Raw genomic sequence first — 23,290 nt, forward strand, 5'->3', positions numbered from 1 at the left:
TAGTGACTGCACGTGGCCCGTGGAGATGCTGAACGGCAGGCGGTTGATCTTTATTGGGGCAGTCTCTCTTAAAATGCCCAGACTGGCCACAGCCATAGCATCTTTTTGGCTTTACCTCTAAAGCTCTGGGGTCCTTTGTGTTTACTTGTAAGGAGCTGGCTAACATAGCAGCCAGCCCCGCATTAGTTAACGGGCTGCCAGCGTCCCTGCAAAGCCGAACCCACTCTGTCAAGCTCTTTCCCTTATTCTGTGCCAGGATAACCTTGCACTCCTTATTGCATTGCTCAAAAATCATCTGCTTAACCACAGTTTTCTGCAACCATTGGATCTGAGAAAATCCTCTCAGCCGCAGTCTGCATTTTCGCTACAAAATCTACAAAAGGTTCTGTGGGACCCTGGTGTATGCCGCTAAGCGAAGCCTGCGCCTCTCCTTCCCCTGTCAATTTTTTCCAAGCCCCTATGAAACAGCGAAAAATTTGGGCATAAACCTCCTGGGGGTATCCTGTCTGATTCTGGGCGTGAGCACCTTTCCCTAAAAGCATATCCGCATTCCACCCGCCGTGCCTTGCCACAGCGTTTCTTGCGGCTTGTTCCTCAGCTAACTCCTCAAACCACGCCTTCCAATCGATAAACCTGCCAGGAGGCAAGCAAGAGCGAGCCAGCTGAAGGATATCTGCAGGTGTATGATTTAGGGCGGAGAGGTTTTCAACCATATTCAGGGTGTAAGGGGCGTTAGGGCCGTACTGATGGACGGCTTGCCTCAGCTCCTTCAAGAGCTTGTAATCATAGGGTTCATGATTACGAGCTTGCTGATTGATAATGACTGGGAACATCTCGGAGGCTGGTTCGGGTTCATTGAGCAGCGGTCGGTAGCCGCCAAGAACGCCAAAAGGTCTGAATGTGGTAAAAGGGCTCCACCTCCAAAAATGCCTCCTATTGGGTGAAGGGTGCGGAGGGTCCGCGTAGTCGGGTGGGGATTCTGGGCATTGCGCGGGAAGGTTAGGGTATGTACTCGGCATGTCCGCCAGAGGGAGCCCTCTATAAGGGCCCTTTACGGAACCGCTGAAACCATCCACCGGATGCAGGTGCATCCTCTGAGGCGCAGCAGCCGTTGCTGGTGGGGCGGAGGGCCGCGTGGGTGAGACAGGAGGCCCCTCTAGGTCAATCAGCGGAGGCGCTTCCGGCCCTTCATCTGCCTCACTTTCAGATTCTGAGTCAGAATTATCAGAACTAGCACTCGACTCCGGCGGCTTGCCCTTATGGGAGCCCTCCGCAGATGAAACAGACTGAGCCTCTTGGAGTGCATGTCGCGCCTGCAACAAGGCGGTAGGCGTAGTTAGGCCTGTGGCTGATTCTAACTCAAGTACTGCACGAACAGTCTCCCATATAAGGACTAGAATCGGGTCCAAACAGACACCCGTTTGGCGCGCTCGGTCTATATCACGACCAAGTTTCATCCAAGAGGGCAGATTAAGGCTGTCAGAACAAGGAAACCAGGGGGCAAAAGTGGCCACATCATCTTTAAGGGGGTTAGTAGGGGTGAACTCCCGGACTGCCCCATGCTTGCAGCCGGCACTGTCTTGTAATCACTCGGAGAGCTCTTCCGAGTCCCCGGGGCTACCTGAACGCCCACGGGCCCTAGTCCTCGTATGGAAAGGGGGTGCTTACCTTCTCGCGGTGATCAGTCGCGGAGGTCAAACCACGGATCCCGGGAGCACGTCTCCGTCGGGGCGAGGGGAACGCAAATGAGGTTGCGGGTTCGAAGTTCCCCGTACGGGCCACCACTTGTCCGGCGCTTCTCCGCCCCGCCTCGAGTCCTCGGTCGGCCGGCGATGGGGACCAGAGAGATAAGGGGAGAGAGGGTGCGGACAACGTCTTACCCGGAGCACTTGTGATCACTCAGGACTCGCGGTGGTAAAGCAGATAAACTTTTAATGGGACTAGGCAATCATCATCTTTACAGGTTCCACCCGGGGCGAGACACCTCGGGGGAGAACAACCTCGATGCGGCCGTCAGGTACGGCTCCTTGTGGGCTGTCTCTCCGAGCTTTGCCCGGGAACTTTCTTATAAACCTTGCGTGTATCCAATGGGCTAACGCCACGCACACAAGCATGATTGGTGAATACAGCGGGTGGTTACATACATCAGAAGCCGGAAGCAGGATGTGGGCGCCATCTTGGCACCACTCGATGGGCGGGGGGAACTCAAGGGCAGGCTGCAGCTTGTCTACTAGGCCAAATCCGGAAGGTGGCTGCTCACAAGGATTGTCTGTCACAACTGATATACCAAATGATTCATTGCCTGTTTTATTCATTTTTCAGTTATGTGAGTTCTTGCTGTTTCCTAGCAGCCATGTTTTAGGTGCTTGAAATACTATACGTAAGTGTTATGTATCAGGTAACTTCTCTGCTTTCCTGGAGCTTCTGTTCAAGTGAAAATAGGCAGATTGTTTAAAGAAACAAAATAAAATATTGTAAATTGTAAGGTGTTTGGAACTAAATTACAGTTTTTAAAAATTTATAGTTTATAGTTCTATATATATATATTGAATTGAGAATGTGTTTTTTTTTAATGGAAACTTCCCAAGATGCTCTTCTAGATCCTATTCAAAAAGTGTATATAGTTTGTATCTTACAAGGGTCTTTTAATTTCTATACATATAACTTTGAGTATATAGTGTATTCATGAGTATAATTTCTGTGTAATTGTCTGTATCCAAAGGAATTACATTATACACATATTTAACTTATTCCAAATTCAGCTATAAAAAGAATTTAAATACGATGATTAAATACTTCTAAAATTTTGCAAACGCACTGTTTAATTATATACTATATGTGTATTTAGTGTATTTCTCTACATATCTGTTGAACAAGGTGGGATCCTAAACACAAAACCTGTATTTAATACTTTACGAGTGACTTATGGAATTTTCAAGAATAATTTCAGGATATGATTTTTGTTTTGTGCACTTACATGGTATGCGATTTTTTTTTACATTGTTATGCATATTGGGGATTATACTGTGTTGTATCATTAGTTGTTGGTGTTACAGAACAACAGTCAGGTAATGAGGTAAAGATTTATTTATATATTTATTTTTTGATGAAGTAATGTTTATTTATTTATTTTTGACGAAATAAATGTCTTTTTGCTTTTTTGGACATTTGTTTTCCTCACCCAAGGATATATAGCTGCAACTTGAGTAATTCTGACTGCTATCCTATTGTATTAGAATGTACATGGGTTTTGAGGTTGGCAATCATATTTTTGAATTGTGTATTTAATAACACTTAAAGGCTGATTAGCCCTTTAGCCTCAGTTTCATCTTTTATAAAGGAATACGTTCCTCACCAAGTCACTGTGAGGAAATAGTATATATGGAAATGTAACTTTTTTCTGAGAAATTAATTACTGAATAAAAAAACTGATCATTTTTGTCTTAAGATCCTCTCCCATACTCCCTGCCCAATCCAGGAAGTTGTTAATTTTACTTCCCCTCTTCATTTAAAAAGATCTTTTATTTCTGTCTGGTGCCTTTGTGAATCTTGTTGTTTCAACCCGTTCTTTTTTTTTTTTTTATCTTTATTTGAATATTAGTTAATTGATTTATGAAATAAAATTATTCTCCCCTAAATGAAAATTTGAGCTAGGGTATTGGGAGGGAAAAGTTTATTTCAAAGCTTATTTTAAAACTTACAGCGGATGGATACATTTAGGAAATTTCTTTCTGTACATGAAATTCCCTTAGATTTTGTGTCTTTTCCCATTTTTCAGATGAGTATTTTGAGTTCTGGACCTTTTGAATGCCTTACTCATGATCAGATAGCTACTTTCTGGAAGAGATGAGGAGGAAGTAAGGTCTTTGGATTTGTATTCTAGTGTTCTACCATATCAGACTACCCTCCTACACTTTAGTATTCCCTTAATTATATTGGCAACTGGCTTGCATGACATCTCTCTATGGTGTTAGAAGTGAGCAAAATGGACTTACTTACTTTTTTAGTTTTTTCTTCATTGAGAAGGAATTCATGTAACATAAAATTAGCTATTTTAAAGTGAACAATTCACTGGCATTTATTCCATTCATAGTGTTGTGCAACCACCACCTCTACCTAGTTCCAAAACATTTTATCACCCCAAAAGGAAACCCCAGACCCATTAAGCAGTCCTCCCCATTCTCCCTTTCCTGACCACCTAGCAACCATAGTTTGCTTTCTATCTCTATGTATTTACATATTCAGGACATTTCATACAAATGAAATCATAAAATATGTGGCCTTTTGTGTCTGGCTTCTATAGCTTAGCATAATGTTTACAAGATTCATTCTTATTGTGGCTTGTATCAGTATTTCATTCCTTTTTATGTTTGAATGATATTCCATTGTATATCCACGATTGGCTTATCCATTCATCTGTTGTTGGAGATTTGGGTTCTTTCTGCCTTTTGGCTGTTGTGTATAGTGCTACTGTAAACAGAGTATAGGTGTATTTGTTTGAATACTGTTCTCACTTCTTTTAGATATATACCTAGGAGTGAAATTGCTGTGTCATATGGTAATTCTATGTTTAACTTTTTGTGGAATCGCTAAACTTTTCCTGTTTGCTTTTGTATTAACTGTCAGAAGGGAGTTCTTGCTGCTTTGTCCCTTTCCTTTCCTCTCAGCTGAAAGATATGGATGCTTGCAAACTTTTTTTAAAATTAAAAGCAGAGGCAATCTAAAAGCAAACCTTAATATGTCACCTTTTATTTATAGTAATTTACTTTTTTTTTTTTTTTTTAAATTCAGTTTTATTGAAATATATTCACAAACCATACAGTCATCCATGGTATACAATCAACTGTTCACAGTATGATCATATAGTTATGCGTTCATCACCACAATCTATTTCTGAACATTTTCCTTACATCAGAAAGAATCAGAATAAGAATAAAAAATAAAAGTAAAAGCAGAATACCCAAACCATCCCCCCATCCCACCCTATTTGTCATTTAGTTTTTACTCCCATTTTTCTACTGATATTTTTTCAATTTTTTAACTTTGTTTATCAAAAAATTAAAAACAAACAGGCAAACAACAACCAAAAAAACCCCACAACATTTCAAACGAAGCAATGGATTAAGGAAAACAAATAACCTAAAATAACTACTTTGCTTCCACTATGTTCCTACCATACCCCAAGAAAATTAATAAACCATGTCCAAACAGAGGAGTAAGAAAAACAAATAATCTAAAATAACTACATTGCTTCCAACATGTTCCTACCATACCCGAAGAAAATCAACAACCCCTAAGAAAACAAAGGAATAAGAAAAAAAAAAAACCTAAAATAACTCTATTGCTTCCAACATGATCTTACTATATCCAAGAAAGTTTACAAACCATAATCATTCCTGAGCATTCCCATAACATTGAGATTACCCTCCATAGTTTATCTGTTCTTATTAGATTATCATTCCCCCTCCCCTAATTGGTATCTCTAGGTCCCCTACATTCTACAGTATAAAACATTGTACATTTTTCACAGAATTCACATTAGTGGTAACATACAATATCTCTCTTTTTGTGCCTGGCTTATTTTGCTCAGCATTATGTCTTTTTTTTTTTTTTTTTTTTTTTTTAATCTTCATTTTATTGAGATATATTCATATACCACGCAGTCATACAAAACAAATCGTACTTTCGATTGTTCACAGTACCATTACATAGTTGTACATTCATCACCCAAATCAATCCCTGACACCTTCATTAGCACACACACAAGAATAACAAGAATAATAATTAGAGTGAAAAAGAGCAATTGAAGTAAAAAAGAACACTGGGTACCTTTGTCTGTTTGTTTCCTTCCCCTATTTTTCTACTCATCCATCCATAAACTAGACAAAGTGGAGTGTGGTCCTTATGGCTTTCCCAATCCCCTTGTCATCCCTCATAAGCTACATTTTTATACAACTGTCTTCGAGATTCATGGGTTCTGGGTTGTAGTTTGATAGTTTCAGGTATCCACCACCAGCTACCCCAATTCTTTAGAACCTAAGAAGGGTTGTCTAAAGTGTGCGTAAGAGTGCCCACCAGAGTGACCTCTCGGCTCCTTTTGGATTCTCTCTGCCACTGAAGCTTATTTCATTTCCTTTCACATCCCCCTTTTGGTCAAGAAGATGTTCTCCGTCCCACGATGCCAGGTCTACATTCCTCCCCAGGAGTCATATTCCACGTTGCCAGGGAGATTCACTCCCCTGGGTGTCTGATCCCACGTAGGGGGGAGGACAGTGATTTCACCTTTCAAGTTGGCTTAGCTAGAGAGACAGGGCCACATCTGAGCAACAAAGAGGCATTCGGGAGGAGGCTCTTAGGCACAACCATAGGGAGGCCTAGCCTCTCCTTTGCAGCAACCGTCTTCCCAAGGGTAAAACCTGTGGTAGAGGGCCCAACCCATCAAACCACCAGTCCCCTATGTCTGTGGTCATGTTAGCAACCATGGAGGTGGGGTAGGCGAATACCCCTGCATTCTCCACAGGTTCCTCAAGGGGGCACTACATTTTTTTTTTCCCTTTTTTTTTTTTTTTTAACTTTCCCTTCTTTTTTAAATCAACTGTATGAAAAAAAAAGTTAAAAAGAAAACAAACATACAATAAAAGAACATTTCAAAGAGACCATAACAAGGGAGTAAGAAAAAGACAACTAACCTAAGATAACTGCTTAACTTCCAACATGTTCCTACTTTACCCCAAGAAAGTTACCTAATATAGCAACATTTCTGTGAACTTGCTCCTACTATATCCATCAGAAATTAACAGACCATAGTCATTCCTGGGCATCCCCGGAACGTTAAATAGCTTATCTGTTCTTCTTGGATTATTGTTCCCCCTTCCTTAATTGCTCTCTATTGCTAGTTCCCCTACATTCTACATTATAAGCCATTTGTTTTACATTTTTCAAAGTTCACATTAGTGGTAGCATATAATATTTCTCTTTTTGTGCCTGGCTTATTTCGCTTAGCATTATGTCCTCAAGGTTCATCCATGTTGTCATATGTTTCACGAGATCGTTCCTTCTTACTGCCGCGTAGTATTCCATCGTGTGTATATACCACATTTTATTTATCCACTCATCTGTTGAAGGACATTTGGGTTGTTTCCATCTTTTGGCAATTGTGAATAATGCTGCTATGAACATTGGCGTGCAGATATCTGTTCGTGTGACTGCTTTCCGATCTTCCGGGTATATACCGAGAAGTGCAATCGCTGGATCGAATGGTAACTCTATATCTAGTTTTCTAAGGAACTGCCATACTGACTTCCAGAGTGGCTGAACCATTATACAGTCCCACCAACAGTGAATAAGAGTTCCAATTTCTCCACATCCCCTCCAGCATTTGTAGTTTCCTGTTTGTTTAATGGCAGCCGTTCTAATCGGTGTGAGATGGTATCTCATTGTGGTCTTAATTTGCATCTCTCTAATAGCTAGTGAAGCTGAACATTTTTTCATGTGTTTCTTGGCCATTTGTATTTCCTCTTCAGAGAACTGTCTTTTCATATCTTTTGCCCATTTTATAATTGGGCCGACTGTACTATTGTCATTGAGTTGTAGGATTTCTTTATATATGCAAGATATCAGTCTTTTGTCAGATACATGGTTTCCAAAAATTTTTTCCCATTGAGTTGGCTGCCTCTTTACCTTTTTGAGAAATTCCTTTGAGGTGCAGAAACTTCTAAGCTTGAGGAGTTCCCATTTATCTATTTTCTCTTTTGTTGCTTGTGCTTTGGGTGTAAAGTCTAGGAAGTGGCCGCCTAATACAAGGTCTTGAAGATGTTTTCCTACATTATCTTCTAGGAGTTTTATGGTACTTTCTTTTATATTGAGATCTTTGGTCCATTTTGAGTTAATTTTTGTGTAGGGGGTGAGGTAGGGGTCCTCTTTCATTCTTTTGGATATGGATATCCAACTCTCCCAGCCCCATTTGTTGAAAAGACCATTATGACTCAGTTCAGTGACTTTGGGGGCCTTATCAAAGATGAGTCGGCCATAGATCTGAGGGTCTGTCTCCGAATTCTCAATTCGATTCCATTGATCTATATGTCTATCTTTGTGCCAGTACCATGCTGTTTTGGCAACTGTGGCTTTATAATAAGCTTCAAAGTCAGGGAGTGTAAGTCCTCCCACTTCGTTTTTCTTTTTTAGAGTGTCTTTAGCAATTCGAGGCATCTTCCCTTTCCAAATAAATTTGATAACTAGCTTTTCCAAGTCTGCAAAGTAGGTTGTTGGAATTTTGATTGGGATTGCATTGAATCTGTAGATGAGTTTGGGTAGAATTGACATCTTAATGACATTTAGTCTTCCTATCCATGAACATGGAATATTTTTCCATCTTTTAAGGTCCCCTTCTATTTCTTTTAGTAGAGTTATGTAGTTTTCTTTGTATAGGTCTTTTACATCTTTGGTTAAGTTGATTCCTAGGTACTTGATTTTTTTAGTTGCTATTGAAAATGGTATCTTTTTCTTGAGTGTCTCTTCAGTTTGTTCATTTCTAGCATATAGAAACATTACTGACTTATGTGCATTAACCTTGTATCCCGCTACTTTGCTAAATTTGTTTATTAGCTCTAGTAGCTGTATCGTCGATTTCTCAGGGTTTTCTAGATATAAGATCATATCATCTGCAAACAATGACAGTTTTACTTCTTTTCCAATTTGGATGTCTGTTATTTCTTTGTCTTGCCGGATTGCCCTGGCTAGCACTTCCAGCACAATGTTGAATAACAGTGGTGACAGCAGGCATCCTTGTCTTGTTCCTGATCTTAGAGGGAAGGCTTTCAGTCTCTCACCATTGAGTGCTATGCTGGCTGTGGGTTTTTCATATATGCTCTTTATCATGTTGAGGAAGTTTCCTTCAATTCCTACCTTTTGAAGTGTTTTTATCAAAAAGGGATGTTGGATTTTGTCAAATGCTTTTTCAGCATCTATTGAAATGATCAATTGATTTTTCCCTTTTGACTTGTTAATGTGTTGTAATACATTGATTGATTTTCTTATGTTGAACCATCCTTGCATGCCTGGAATGAACCCCACTTGGTCATGGTGTATGATTTTTTTAATGTGTCTTTGGATTCGATTTGCAAGTATTTTGTTGAGGATTTTTGCATCTATATTCATTAGGGAGATTGGCCGATAGTTTTCCTTTTTTGTAACATCTTTGCCTGGTTTTGGTATTAGATTGATGTTAGCTTCATAAAATGAGTTAGGTAGTGTTCCATTTTCTTCAATGTTTTGAAAGAGTTTGAGTAAGACTGGTGTCAGTTCTTTCTGGAAAGTTTGGTAGAATTCCCCTGTGAAGCCATCTGGCCCTGGGCATTTATTTGTGGGAAGATTTTTGATGACTGATTGGATCTCTTTGCTTGTGATGGGTTGGTTGAGGTCTTCTATTTCTTCTCTGGTCAGTCTAGGTTGTTCATATGTTTCCAGGAAATTGTCCATTTCCTCTACATTATCCAGTTTGTTGCCATACAGTTGTTCATAGTATCCTCTTATAATTTTTTTAATTTCTTCAGGATCTGCAGTTACTTCACCTTTTTCATTCATTATTTTGTTTATATGGGTCTTCTCTCTTTTTGATTTTGTCAGTCTAGCTAGGGGCTTGTCAATCTTGTTGATCTTCTCAAAGAACCAACTTTTGGTGATATTTATCCTCTCTATTGTTTTTTTGTTCTCTATGTCATTTATTTCTGCTTTAATCCTTGTTATTTCTTTTCTTGTACTTGGTTTAGGATTGGTTTGCTGTTCATTTTCTAGCTTTTTCAGTTGATCCATTAGTTCTTTGATTTTGGCTCTTTCTTCCTTTTTAATATATGCGTTTAGTGCTATAAATTTCCCCCTTAGCACTGCTTTTGCTGCATCCCATAGATTTTGGTATGTTGTGTTCTCATTTTCATTCGTCTCTATATATTTAGCAATTTCTCTTGCTATTTCTTCTTTAACCCACTGATTGTTTAGGAGTGTGTTGTTTAACCTCCAGGTATTTGTGAATTTTCTAAGTCTCTGATGGTTATTGACTTCTAATTGTATTCCATTGTGGTCAGAGAATGTGCTTTGAATAATTTACTTTTACTTTTTAGAAAGCTTTTCGGTTCATCAAGCATACACCCCCTCAATTATTTTAGTTTAATTTCCTATTTGTGGAACCTATGTTTGAGTCTGTATTGTCTGCAAGTACAGTTGTTAGATGTTCAAATTGGAGGAGCCATTAGCAATCAACTCTGAACCTCTAATTTTATAGCTGTTTTATAAAGTAGGAATCCTGGATTGTTTACAAATATGTACACTTTTTTTTTTTTAACTTTTATTTTGAAATTAATTATATATTCTCAGGAAAATGACATTTCATTTTACGTTTTCTTCTAGTTATTAAAGTCAGAATTAGTTTTGCTAAAGGAGATTTTAAAAATTCCCTTTTTTAAAGTTTGGCCATTTGAATTACGAAAGTAATTGATACATGTTTGTTGTAATGATTCAAATAATACAGATGCTTGTAAAATAAAATATTTACCTCCATTTTGTCCTATAACAATATTTTGGTGTATAACCTTCCATGTTTTTTATTTTCTTAGAGAAACAAATCAATATATAGATCTGCAATGGTTTATGTAGTTAAATGTAAATAGTTGTATATTACTTTTCGTCTCCAACTTCTTTTTTTAAAAATTATGTAATATATAATAGACATCTTTCTGAGTCAACACACACACACATCTACTTCACAATTTACTTAATGGGTCCCCTACCGATGGACAATTACATTGTTTGCAGTTTTATAGTATTATAAACAATGCTGCAGAACACAGCAAAATCCTTGGTACACATGGGTAAGTAAGTAGGTCAAAATTCTTAGGTGGTATAAGGGAGTGGTTAAGATCAGAGATTCTGGAGCTAAGTGTGCCTGGAATGAATTTAGGCTCCATAACTTAATAGCTGTATGCCCTAAGGCTAGGTACTTTATCTCTTTGTTCTCTAGTTTCCTCTTTTGCCAAGAGGAGATCAATAATAATATCTACTGTTGGGGGGGCGGGTTGGGAGCTAACTTTTTTGATAGACTGATGGGAAAAAATGCTTTATCATTGTTTACTAGCTAAAGAGGTTTCATATTTTCATATGTTTTCGTCATTTATATTTCTTTTGTGACCTACCAGATAATTCTGTTTTCATTTATTCTTTTGACTTATTTTCTTTTTTCTTATTCCTTTGTAAGATTACTTTATATATTCTGGATGCCAACTCTTTATTATATAGAGAGAATATATTCTTTTCTCTGTTGCTAGCCTTTAATTATGTTTATGTTTTTTTCATTTCATGTTGCTAAGCCCATCATATTTTTCGTTTTTGGCTTTTGAATTTTTGTTTGTTTTGCTTAGGAAGACCTTCTGTATCCCAGGGTTTGAAAAATTACTGTTTTTTTTTTTCTTCTAACATTTTAATAGTTTATTTTGATGTGTAGCTTTGTAGACAGATCATATAGGATTTATTTTGATTGCACTGTGGAAATAGATATAAACTTTTTTCTTCAAGTGAATAGTCCAGTGTCCTTTACTGGTTATAAAATAAATAGCCCATCCTTTCCATATTGATTTGTAATGTCACTTTCATCAAATATTTGAATCTCATGAATTTTGGGTTCATTCCTAGATTCTTATGTAGTTTCTTTGATCTTTTGTCTATTCGTGTACTGTGATATCAATTATTTAAATTATTGCTTTGTAGTACATTAACAGACTACTGTGATTGTGGTCGAGATTGCAATAAATTATAGATTCCAATTTAACCTGTTAATCTAACAGTGACTTTTGCCTAAATCTTTGCTCAAAAGTTTTCAGCTCTCCCTGATCTTAAAAGATACAGTATTTAATTTTTTAAAAAGTGTTTTGGAGTGTGGAGATCTGTTTGTTCTCTTCCCTCCTTCCTGTTTCTTGTGAGGTTTTTATAGTGTTACAATAGGAATAATTTTATTTTGTTTATTACTTGTTTATTTTTCCAGAAGTTTTCAGCAGCAGATTAATGCATATTTCATTGTAAAAGGTTAGGTTCTATGCATATTTATTAGTGTTTTTTTTTTTTTTTTCACCACTTGCCTATATTTTCTGTGGTTTATGTATGGCTTTGATGTTATCCAACTTTAGATGAATGGGGGCTCTCTTCTTCATTAGGTATGTTTTGTAAATTGTGACACATTTTAGAATATTGCAGTACTCTTAGTTCTGAGGCATCATTACTAGCTTTTAGGTCAAAGATGAGATGGTTCAGAGTATGTTTTAAGGCAGAAGACGTTTCGTTATTGTCTCTATTCCCTTAAAGTGTATGCTAGCTAATGCTATGTCTGTACCAAATGTTTTAGCTAGAAAAATCGGAAGGCCTTTTTATCTCTATATTGAATCAAAAAAATTTGTAGTTCAGACTTCTTATCTTGGCATGCAAAAAATTTCATAATAAAGTTAACTTGTTGATAGGGAAATCCATTCTGAGATGACAGCAAAAAATTGCTCAGATTGACATTTTTCAATTGTTCAATAATGTGATTCTGGGTTGTTAAATATGCCGTTCTTTCTCTAGTAGTAAGCAATGTGTTTTGCTTATTCTCCTGCAGGTCTTCAGAGTACTTCATTTTAGCTCTCATTGCTGAAGTTCCTTCTCCCTTAAATTATTATAAACTTTTGCTGCTGTTTAATAAACGTTAAGATGTCTCGCAGTCCTGATGTGAAGGAAGACCCTGTGGAATGTCCTCTTTGCATGGAGCCCTTGGAGATAGATGACATCAACTTTTTCCCTTGCACCTGTGGCTATCAGATTTGCCGATTTTGTTGGCATCGAATTCGCACTGATGAAAATGGGCTTTGTCCTGCGTGTAGAAAGGTAAATACTCCAAAATAACTTTGTATTTAACTTTTGTCGTATGCATATACGTAAGTGGATTTAAAAGAATCTACAACCCTCAGCAGAGATTATATAGCATTATATTTTTGAGATATCCTAGTAGGTTGTGTTCTGGTTTGCTAGTGCTTCTGTCTTGAAAAATACCAGAAATGGATTGGCTTTTATAAAGAGAGGTTATTTGGTTACAAAGTTACAGTCTTAAGACCATAAAGTGTCCAAGGTAAGGCATCAACAGTAGGTTACCTTCACTGAAGGATGGCCGATGGCATCTGGAAAACCTCTTGTTACCTGGGAAGGTGTCTGCTTGTTCCCAGGTTGCGTTTCAAAAATGGTGTTCTCCAAAATGTCAGCATCAGCTTCAGGGCTGTCTTCAAAATGTGTCTGTAAGCTGCAGCAGCTCTGGGCTTGTGTGGCTCTTTTTAAAGTACTCCAGTAACCGTTCAAGACCTATGCTGAATGGGTGGGGCTATACCTCCATGGAAATAATCCGGTGAAAGGTTTTACCCACAGTTGGGTGGGTCACATCTCCATGGAAAAAACCCAATCCAAAAATTCCAACCTAATCAACACTAAAAGTCTGCCCCACAAGATTGCATTAAAGAACATGGCGTTCTGGGGGACGTAATGCATATAAACCAGCACAGGTAGAAAGAACCCTGAACTGGGAGTCAGGGTCTAGTCTTGGCTTTGTGGTTAACTGGATATATGACCTTTGTAAAATCATATAACCTCTTTCATTGGTCTTTATTTTTGTCATCTGAGGAGAGGGACAACATCATTGGTGCTCCTCATTTAAGGGAATTAGAAGTAGGGAGTTATCTCAGTTTCCTAGGGCTGCTGTAACAATTTACCACAAACTAGGTGACTTAAAACAACAAAATTTATTGTCTTATAATTCTGGAGGCTGGAAGTCTGAATTCAAGATGTCATCAGAGCAATGCTCCCTCTGAAACCTTTAGGGGAGAATTCTTCTCTACTTCTTCTAGCTTCTGGTGTTTGCCAGCAATCTTTTGCATTCTTTGGCTTTTGCAGCTGCACCAAGTTCAACCTCTGCTTCTGTCATCATGTGGCATTCTCTCTTCCTGTCTCTTCTTCCTATCTTATAAGGGTGCCAGTCATATTGGATTAAGGGGCCATCCTATTTCACTGTAACCTCATTTTAACTTAACTAATTCCATCTACAGTGACCCTATTTCCAAATAAGGTTGCATTCACAGGTACTAGGCATTAAGATTTGAGCATATCTTTTTTAGGGGAAGAAAACTCAGTGGTAGCAGGGGATAATGGATTTGGATAGATTGGAAAAACACATTCAGTATTACATTTGGGGAGAAATCAACTTCAATTTTCTAGAACCAAGAGAAAAGTTTTGTTGTTTATCAAAAGGGGCAATGGATTAAAATGACTCAGAAATCTTGATTCAGAAGATAATAGCTACTCATTTGTTGAGCCCTTATAACAGTTCTATGCAAATATCATTGTTCTCATTGTACATTTGAGGAAACTGTGGCTTAGAGAATTTAATAACTTATTCAGAGTCATCAGCAAGTGTATAGTAGATTTGGGATTCAAATACAAATCTTTTGATTCCAAAGCCTTGGTTGTCAAGACTGTGTTACTGAAAAACTCTTTTAATTCCAAAAATCTATGATTTTTAACATTCCCTGGGTTTTATTGGTTTGATAATCAGCCACAACTATTAGGGTAGGTAGGACCACTGCATTTTCATTTTGGAGGTCTTTATTTGTGATTTTAGGGTTTGATACAAATACCTGTCACTTAAATATTAGAATTTGCTTTCTCTTTGATGTCGGTGTGGTTTAAACTTTCTTTTCTATGTACCTATTTCAAATAGCTCCTGTGTTCATTACCATCAAATTTTAAGAAAGCTGAGGTGTGCTTTAGATACCTAAAAAATTAAAAAAAAAATTACTCTCAATGTCCTTAGCTGAAGATGTGTAAATCTCAGAAGGCAGTGCACTGTCCACTTTTTTTTTTTTAGTCCAGTGGGCATGCAGTATATATTTAATTGATTGAAAAAAGGTTATTTCTGTTTTATTTTAAGTGTTATTTAATGTAATTTTTATATATAGTTATATGAGTATTGTATATAATATACATAAGTATCGTTCCTGTTTGCTAAAGCTGCTGTTATGCAAAATACCAGAAGTAGATTGGCTTTTATAAAGGGGATTTATTAGGTTACAAATTTACAGTTCTGAGGCCACAAAAGTGTCCAAACTGAGGCATCAACAAGAGGATACATCCTTCACTGAAGAAAGGCCGATGGTATCCGGAACACCTCTTTTGGCTGGGAAGGCTTGTGGCTGGCATCTGCTGGTCTTGCTCCTGGGTTTTGGTCTAAAAATGGCCTTCTCCAAAATGTCCCTGGGCTTCTTTCTCTCTTAGCTTCTCTTTCTCACCTCCTGTGTATCCTTGTTTGTTCTCCCAGGGCATTTCTTTCTAAGTGTCTGGGGGTCTTCTCTTAGCTTCTCGGGGGCAAACTCTGGGCTTCATCTCTCAGCTTAGCATCTCCTAATGTCTTTTTGTCTGCATCTCCAAGTGGCTTCTCTCTAAGTATCTCTCTGAGCTTTCTTCAAAATATCTCTGCCTTTATCCTCTCATAGAGAGCGCCAGTAAAAGACCCACCTTGGACAGGCGGAGTTGCACCTCCATGGACATAATCTAACCAAAAGGCCCCACTCTCAATTGGGTGGGCCACATCTCCATGGAAACAACCTAAAGGTCCCACCCATGAGATTGCATCAAAGAATATGACTTTTTATGCGGTACATGACAGATTCAAACCAGCACAAGTATGTTAAATGTAATCTGTAATATATAATGCATACTTCTATATAATGTATGTAACGCATATTTACATATAATAAACATACTTCAAGAAATGTAAATCAAAAGGAAAATGGAAACCTCAACATTGAATTTGGTTAAAACCTATATACATTTTTCTTAATGGATTTCAAACATTCAGCCATATTTTAAAAATTGGTTCCTTGTCATTCTGTAAGAACATGATCATATTGAAGCATTTTGTTGAAAATGGTGACATTCAGGGTAGCCCAAGATTCTGAGGTTTGTGCATTTGATTTGCTTTTTGAGATTTCTGTCTTGTTTTCCTTTAGAGTGTTATGAAGGTGAGTTTTCTGACAAAACCAATTGTTAAATAGTCAGTAGAGAAAAAATAAAATTTGAAAACAGCAAAGAAAATTACCTCAATCTTAAGGGATTACCTAGAATCACCTCAAATCCCTAGAAAGTAGAGAAAAGTAAAAGATGATAAAGTTAAAAACAAAGATAAATAACCTTAGCAAGGCTGGAGTGCCCTAGAAGGACCAGAAAGTGTGGGGAATCTTTGAAAGACAGAAGGCCATTGAGATCAGTTTGAAGAAGCAAGTGTTTAGTGCAGGATATATTCAGGAGAAGTTTGCTGCAAAATGGTAAAATAGTGGTGCTCTTAACTCCTTGGGAAACCATCAGTGTGGTTAGTTGCATATGGCATTGTTGCTGCCAGATGGGTCCAGTCTCTTTTGTGCATGTAGCAGAGACAGATGGCCTCTTGCTAAAATGTGATTATAATTTTGGATCAGAGTCTTAAGGTATATGGGAAACATTCTGGAGAACTGGAACTCCTATTCTCAGAACATTACCTGTTCGCATACTCTGTCCAACAACATGTTCTCTCTACGGTTAAAAAAGAACATCCTGCACTACTCAGAAAAGCATCTATAGCCAGGCTGACACGGTTTTTGTATGTCTAGATGCGTAACAGCAAAGAATCAACAGGTACTTCAGGAAAATCAGCATCATGAAAGAGAAGCACAAAAATCAGTAAATAGCAGAACCTAACATAAGGAAGCAAATGGAAAGGTACTATTAAAAAGTATCATTGTTACCTCTCAGAGAAATAAGGGAGAACAACTTATTCAGGTAAAATATAGTTTGTTGTTAAAGAACCAATTACAGATATTGAAAATGAAAGTGAATTGAAAATAAAAAATCTCATAGGTGAACTGAACAGCAGAATGGACACAGTTCAAGAGCAAATTAGTGAATTGGAAGATTGTTTTGAGTGTTTTTTGCAGAATATAGTAGAAAAGGATCAAAAAAAGAAAGTATAAAAGAAAAGTTAAACAGTATGAAATATAGGTCTTCAGGTCCTAATCTCTGTTAAGAGGAGTTTCAGGGAGAGTAAACTAAGAATGGATCAGAAAAAAATAATCAAAGAACTCATAGAACAAAAATTCTTATGAGGAAAAGCTGTAGTCCTCAGATTAGAAGGGCCCTGTGACTATAAAACAAGGTGACTGGAAAAGATCAACGTCAATTTATCTAATTGTAAAATGTTAGAACATCTAGAATGAAGATAAAGGTCTAAAAGCTCCTGAGAGGGAAACATAGATATACTACAGATGAACAAGAAAAAACTGATGCCAATATTCCTGTTTTACAACTGCAGACCAAAGAAAATATTTGAGAAACTTGTTTTACCAAAGTTTTGAGGGAAAATAATTTTGAAACAAGAATTTTCAAATTCATTCAGATGTGAAAGCTATTATAATAAAACATTTTTCAGACATAAGATTCATAAAGTTTGTCATTTTCTATGAACCACCATACAGGACAGATACGAGAGTTGAAGATGACCATGAAGTTTTGAACTGAAGAACTGAAGTAAGGAGTGGCCATTTACTGAGATAGAGAATTCTGAAGTAGAAATAGGGATTTATTTGGAGATCAGTTTTTTAGACATGTTTAATTTGTGATTCCTATTACAAATCTGTCTGGAAATACTGAATAGACAGATGAATATTTAAGTCTGGGTTTCAGATGAGAGATCCTGGTATAGAGATGTAAATTTGGGACTAGTCAGTGTATAGAATGTTATTTAAATCATGAGAATGAATGAGGTAAAAAAGGGAGAGAGGGTAAATAGGAATTGTTAGAGACTAAGGATGACTTCCAAGACTTCAACATTTATAGGAAAAAAAAAAAAAAAACTAGTTCAAAGAGGTCCAAGACAACTCTCTTTTGAGTTTCCAAGTTAGAAGCTTTTGTTGAGGCAGGTATTGTATTACAGACCAGGAGTGATTTCTTGGTTTCTTAATGACTTAACCGCATTCCATAGAACTTCTTGGTCCGGTCACCAGACCTTGCTCATACCTGTTTAATGGCTGGAGTAGTTCATGGGGGCAGACAGTGCAGGCAATACAAGATCTTAGAGACTGAGACCTGGCTTAGTCTTGTCAGAGAGTATACTAAGCACAGGATTAATGATTATGTAGTTGCTCATATCAGTCAGGGACCAGAATGTCTGTGGTCTCTGGAGACCAGACCCTGTGGCTGTGGTTAACACAGAGAAAAGCCACAAATGTTACCAGAGGTCTGGAGAGAACCATGAAGTGACCATTTGCACGTAACCCAACCCTGTGTGATGAAGTCGTGAAGAGGTCACTCGGTGAGGTAGCAGACTGATATGATTTAAGTAAACTTAGAGATAGAGGTAGGGAGCTGATTGTTGGAAGCCCACTGCTTGGTCCTGAAGAGGAAACCTGCTCTTTTGCAAAAAACAGCCTCTTTGATAGCTTGAAAAGCAGTGACAGGCAGTTTTAAAACCAAGCAAGTTTAGTATTTCTATCTAGTCTTGGATGCTGAACCTAATGGGGTCAAAAGGACTTGACTGTTTCCTTAAACATAGGTGCAGACTCCTTTGTCATTTCTTAAATTTGCTTTTGTGTATCTTTTTAGTATGGAGTTTCTGGGGGAAAAAAAAAAACCTGGTAGAATGACAGAGGATATGGGAATATAGATGGGGTATCCTGATATAGCATTATATAATGACATACAGAAACCAGTGTCTGGGCAAGGAAATGAAGACTTCAACAGAAGTATTATTATTTTCATCACAAAAACAATAAAAGATATTACATCCATGAAACAAGAACACAGTATTAAAAAAGAACATTCCGTGAACAATGAACATTGTTATGGATAAATAAAATATGATAGCAGAAATAAATAAGGAAGGGGTTGAAAGATGAGGCTGTAGGGCAAAAACACAAAGAGATGAAATATTTGAGAGGAGAGAGTTTATTTGAGGATCCATCCAGGAGGTCAGATATCCAGATAATTGTTTTAGAAAGAGACTACAGAGATAAAAATGGGAGGTTGTCATAAAAAAAATATGTGAAGACTATTTCCCAGAACCAAAGGACACATTTCAGGATCAAAAGGGCCAGTTGATTGCCTGGCACATACATCTTGAAGTATCAGCATATCAAGGATAAAGAAATTCTGCACGCTTCCAGAGAGGAAAACATAGGTCACATACAAAAAGATCAGGAATCAGAATGGTTTCAGACTTCTCATTAGCATCATTTGAAGCTAGAAGACAATCCTAAAGGACATTTATTTTCATCCTAGAGTTCTGTATCTGTTCAATTCTTAACTGTGAAGGTAGAGTGAAGACATTTACAGACCTGAAAGGTCTGAAAAATGTTTTGCCTTCCATGCATTCTCTCTCAGGAGTCTACTGGAGGATGTCACACCAACATGAAGGAATGAACAGGAGAAAATATATGTGATAAAGGAATTAGGGGATCCAACACAGGAGAGAAGCAATGGAAATTCCTGGAAGGATGGGGAATGAATGATGATACCCATGCCCCAGGTATTTTAGAGGACAGCCAATCCAAAATGCAGCAAGTCAGAAAACGCCAAGGTTTCTATATAAAGATAAAATTGAAAGAATACTTGGATTTCATGAACATTCAAATAGAAAGTCTTGAGAGGCGATTTGGACAACTGAAGGAGATTTGATGGTTGAATTAGTAATAAATGCATAGAGATACAATCAGACAAAACAGTTATCAGCTCTGTGCTGGCTTGAATCTGTTATGTACCCCATAAAAGACTATATGTTCTTTTAATCCACTGTTGTGAGGGCAGACGTATTGTGGGTGGGACCTTTGATTAGATGGTATTCATGGAGATGTGACCCCACCCATTCAAGGTAGGTCTTTATCCTTTACTGGAGTCCCTTAAGAGAGCTCACAGAGATAGAGAACTCAGAGACACTAAGACAGAAACGTGCCAGGAGAAACAAGCAGAGAGCAGAGAGAAACAGAGAGACATTTTGGAGAGACGCTAAGATATGTAATCCAGTTTGCCCCCGGGAGAAGCTAAGAGAGAAGCCCAGAGAATTTTGGAGAAAGCCACAGAAACCAGAAGCTAAACCAGGGAGAGAAGGTTCAACAGAGCTAGCCATGTGCCTTGCCATGTGACAGAGGAATCCTGGATACCATCAGCCTCTCTTGAGAGTCAAGGTATCTTTCTCTGGATGCCTTGTTTTGGACATTTTCATGGCTGTAGTACTCTAAATTTGTAACCTAATACATTTCCATTGAAAAAAGCCAATCCATTTCTGGTATTTTGCATTCTGGCAGCTTTAGCAAATCAAAACAAACTGAGAGGAATAAAAAGTTTTACAGAAAGGAAAAGTAATTATAGTATGCTAATGTATGAGGTAGGGAGTTTGAGATTTTTTTTCCCCCATATAGATATCCAGTTGTTATAGCCTCATTTGTAGAGAAGACTCTACCTTCAATATTGAATGATTTTGGAACCTTATTTGAAAATCAGTTGCCCATAAATGTGGTAGGTTGGTTTCTAGAGTCTTTGTTCTGTCCGTTGATGTTTATGTCTGTTCTTATGCCAGTATCATATGGTCTTGATTACTGTAAGTTTTGAATCCTGCTATAATAAATCTTTCAATTTTGTTATTCTTTTTGAAAATTGTTTTGGTTTTTCTAAAACCTTAGCACTTCTATATACGGTTTTAAAACTGTCAGTTTCTACATATAGCCTTCCAGTATTTTGATTGGGATTATATTGACTGTGTAGATCAATCTGAGGAAAATTGACATCTTAAAAATTGACCCCTCCAGTTCATGAATAAGTATATCTTTCCATTTTTCTAGGTCTTTTAATTTTTTAGCAGTTTTATAGTTTTCAGTATACAGAGTACAGTACATTTTGTTATATAAATCCACAAGTATTTTATACTTTTTGAACTGTGGTAAATGATACTGCTTTTAAATTTTCACTTTCCAGTTGTTCATTGCTAGTATATATAACAGTTGATTTTTATATATTTAGTATCCTGCACCCTTGTTAAATAAATTCCCTAGCATTTTCCACCTAGATAGATGGTCATGGCATCTGTGAATAAAGACAGTTTTATTCTTCCTTTCCAGTCTACAATTTTTAATCTTTTTCTTGCCCTATTGCATTGGGCAAGTGCTCTGTGATAATATTGAATAGAAGTTGTAATAACAGATATCCTTGTTTGTTCCCAATTTTAATGGAAGGTGTTGAGTATTTTACATTGAGGATGTTGCTGGCTGTGGGTTTTTTTTTTCATTTCATTTTTTAGATAGTGTTTATCAGGTTGAAGAACTTTTCTTCTATTCATAGTTTGCTGAGAGGCTCTTTTTGTTTGTTTAAATCACAAGTAGGTGTTGAATTTTAGCAAATGTTCTTTTTCCTTTTGTTGAAATGGCCATTTTTTCTTCTTCTTTTCTTCTTCATTCTTTTGAAACAGTGATTTATGTTAATTGGCTTTTTGAATCAACCTTCCCTTCCAGGGATAAACTCCAGTTGATTATGATGTATTAAATTTTTTATATTCAGTTTACTAACATTTTCAGAAGTATGCTTGAGTCCAAGAGGAGTATTTGTCTGTAGTTTTCTTTTATATTGGTTTTGAATATGATAGCAATTTAATACTGGCCTCATAGAATGAGTTAAAAATGTTTCCCTATCCTCTGTTTTCTGAAAGAGTTTGTGTGTCATTGGTATTGCTTCTTTTTTATTTCTTTCCCAAATTCATAACTGTCAGGTTACTGTTCATTGGAGAGCTCCTTAAGAAGCTTGTCAACTTCAGGATTCTAATATGTAGATTCCTGGGATTCATTTGGGGTCTTTCTCTCTCTTGCTTCTTTTCTTGCAGAGATCACCATCCTGCTATTCATTGCCTGTTGACCAGTGTCTAAGAGCAGTTATTTTTTACATGTTATCTAGTCTTCTAGTTGTTTTTGGTGATAGGTCTAGTCTTTTACCATTTACTCTGTCATGACTGGAAGTAGAAGTGTATAAATAACATTTATATATTATAATAATACAATCATGAATGTTGATGAACCACAGTTATATAACTATTACAAGAGTGAGAGGTTAGAAAGTGAGCTTAGGGTGTGGAGAGGGGGTTGGTAAATGAGAACTTAATCTTTACCTTGTATAATGTGATCATTTCTAAAACTGAAAAATTAAGAAGTAGCAATTAAAGCATGCTATTTAGAGATATAGGGGTAAATGACAAAAGAATCATCTCAAAGAGTTGACAGGATTATTTCTAAGGAGCGGTAAATGACCTGAGGATGGGAGAGGAGAAGGAAATGGGGGACTGCCCTTTTCCTAATAAACCCTTGTAGAACTGTTGACTAGGTAAGTTTCATTAGTTCTGGTGAAAAATAAAGCTGTTGTCTTTAAATATTGCCTTTGTTTTCTCTCTACTTCTGGGACTGTGATTAAATATTTTTTCAGATCTTTTTCACTGTCTTCTATATCTCTTAATCTCTTTTCTGTTTTTTTTTGTTTTTGTTTTTTTGTTTTTGTTTTTGTTTTTTGTCCTTTTTCCATTAATGAAAGTGAAATTATTTCTCTTCCTGTTTGTGAGTGGTTTCTTCTTTTGGGTCAATCTGCTGCTAAATAATGCTCACTGAGTTTTCAGTTTTGGTTTTGTTTTCCATTTCTAGACATTCTGTTTTCTGTTTTTTCAAATTTGCTATTTTTTTAAATTCATTCTTATACCCTGAAGATATTTCTGTGTTTTTCATATATTTCTTTAAATAGATAAGCAATGTTGTAAAGTCTTATGTCAAATAATTCCCATAGCTGAAGTCTCTGGGGGGAGGTTTTACTAGTTGTTCTTTATGTTGTTTTGTTTCTCTACGTACTTGGTTATCTATGCCTGCTTCTTGGTCATTGTCATCAAAAAAATTATTTGAAGGGTTCCTGAGACCTAGGGTAGATTTATCCTCTTCTAGAGAAGCTTTGACTTGGCCTCTGCTGAGCCCTATAATCATTGCTATTAGGGATACCTCATGCTTAAAGGCCCTGGTCTGCCTAAGATTTGTGTCTCTGAGGTACAATTTCCCTAGGGTTGGTTTCAGCCACTTCTCAAGGATGATTCCCCCACGCCCTTTACCTCTCTGCAGTCCCTGGTTGTTGGAAGGGTAGGTAGATCTGCTCTGTTCTTATCCTGAGACTTAAGGAGCCCTTTGAGGGTAGG

At 37.2% G+C, this 23,290-nt stretch overlaps 1 protein-coding gene across 1 annotated transcript in view; it reads left to right on the forward strand.

Annotated features, from left to right (window-relative positions):
- Positions 1 to 23,290, forward strand: part of CNOT4 (CCR4-NOT transcription complex subunit 4) — a 186,300-nt gene that overhangs the window by 76,930 nt on the left and 86,080 nt on the right. Inside the window, 1 exon segment of the mRNA XM_037836099.1 lies at positions 12,635 to 12,900. Within this exon segment, the coding sequence (XP_037692027.1) occupies positions 12,727 to 12,900 (174 nt within the window). The 5' untranslated portion in view covers positions 12,635 to 12,726.

The sequence above is a fragment of the Choloepus didactylus genome, chromosome 5, assembly GCF_015220235.1.
Source record: "Choloepus didactylus isolate mChoDid1 chromosome 5, mChoDid1.pri, whole genome shotgun sequence".
NCBI classification, from domain to species: domain Eukaryota; kingdom Metazoa; phylum Chordata; class Mammalia; order Pilosa; family Megalonychidae; genus Choloepus; species Choloepus didactylus.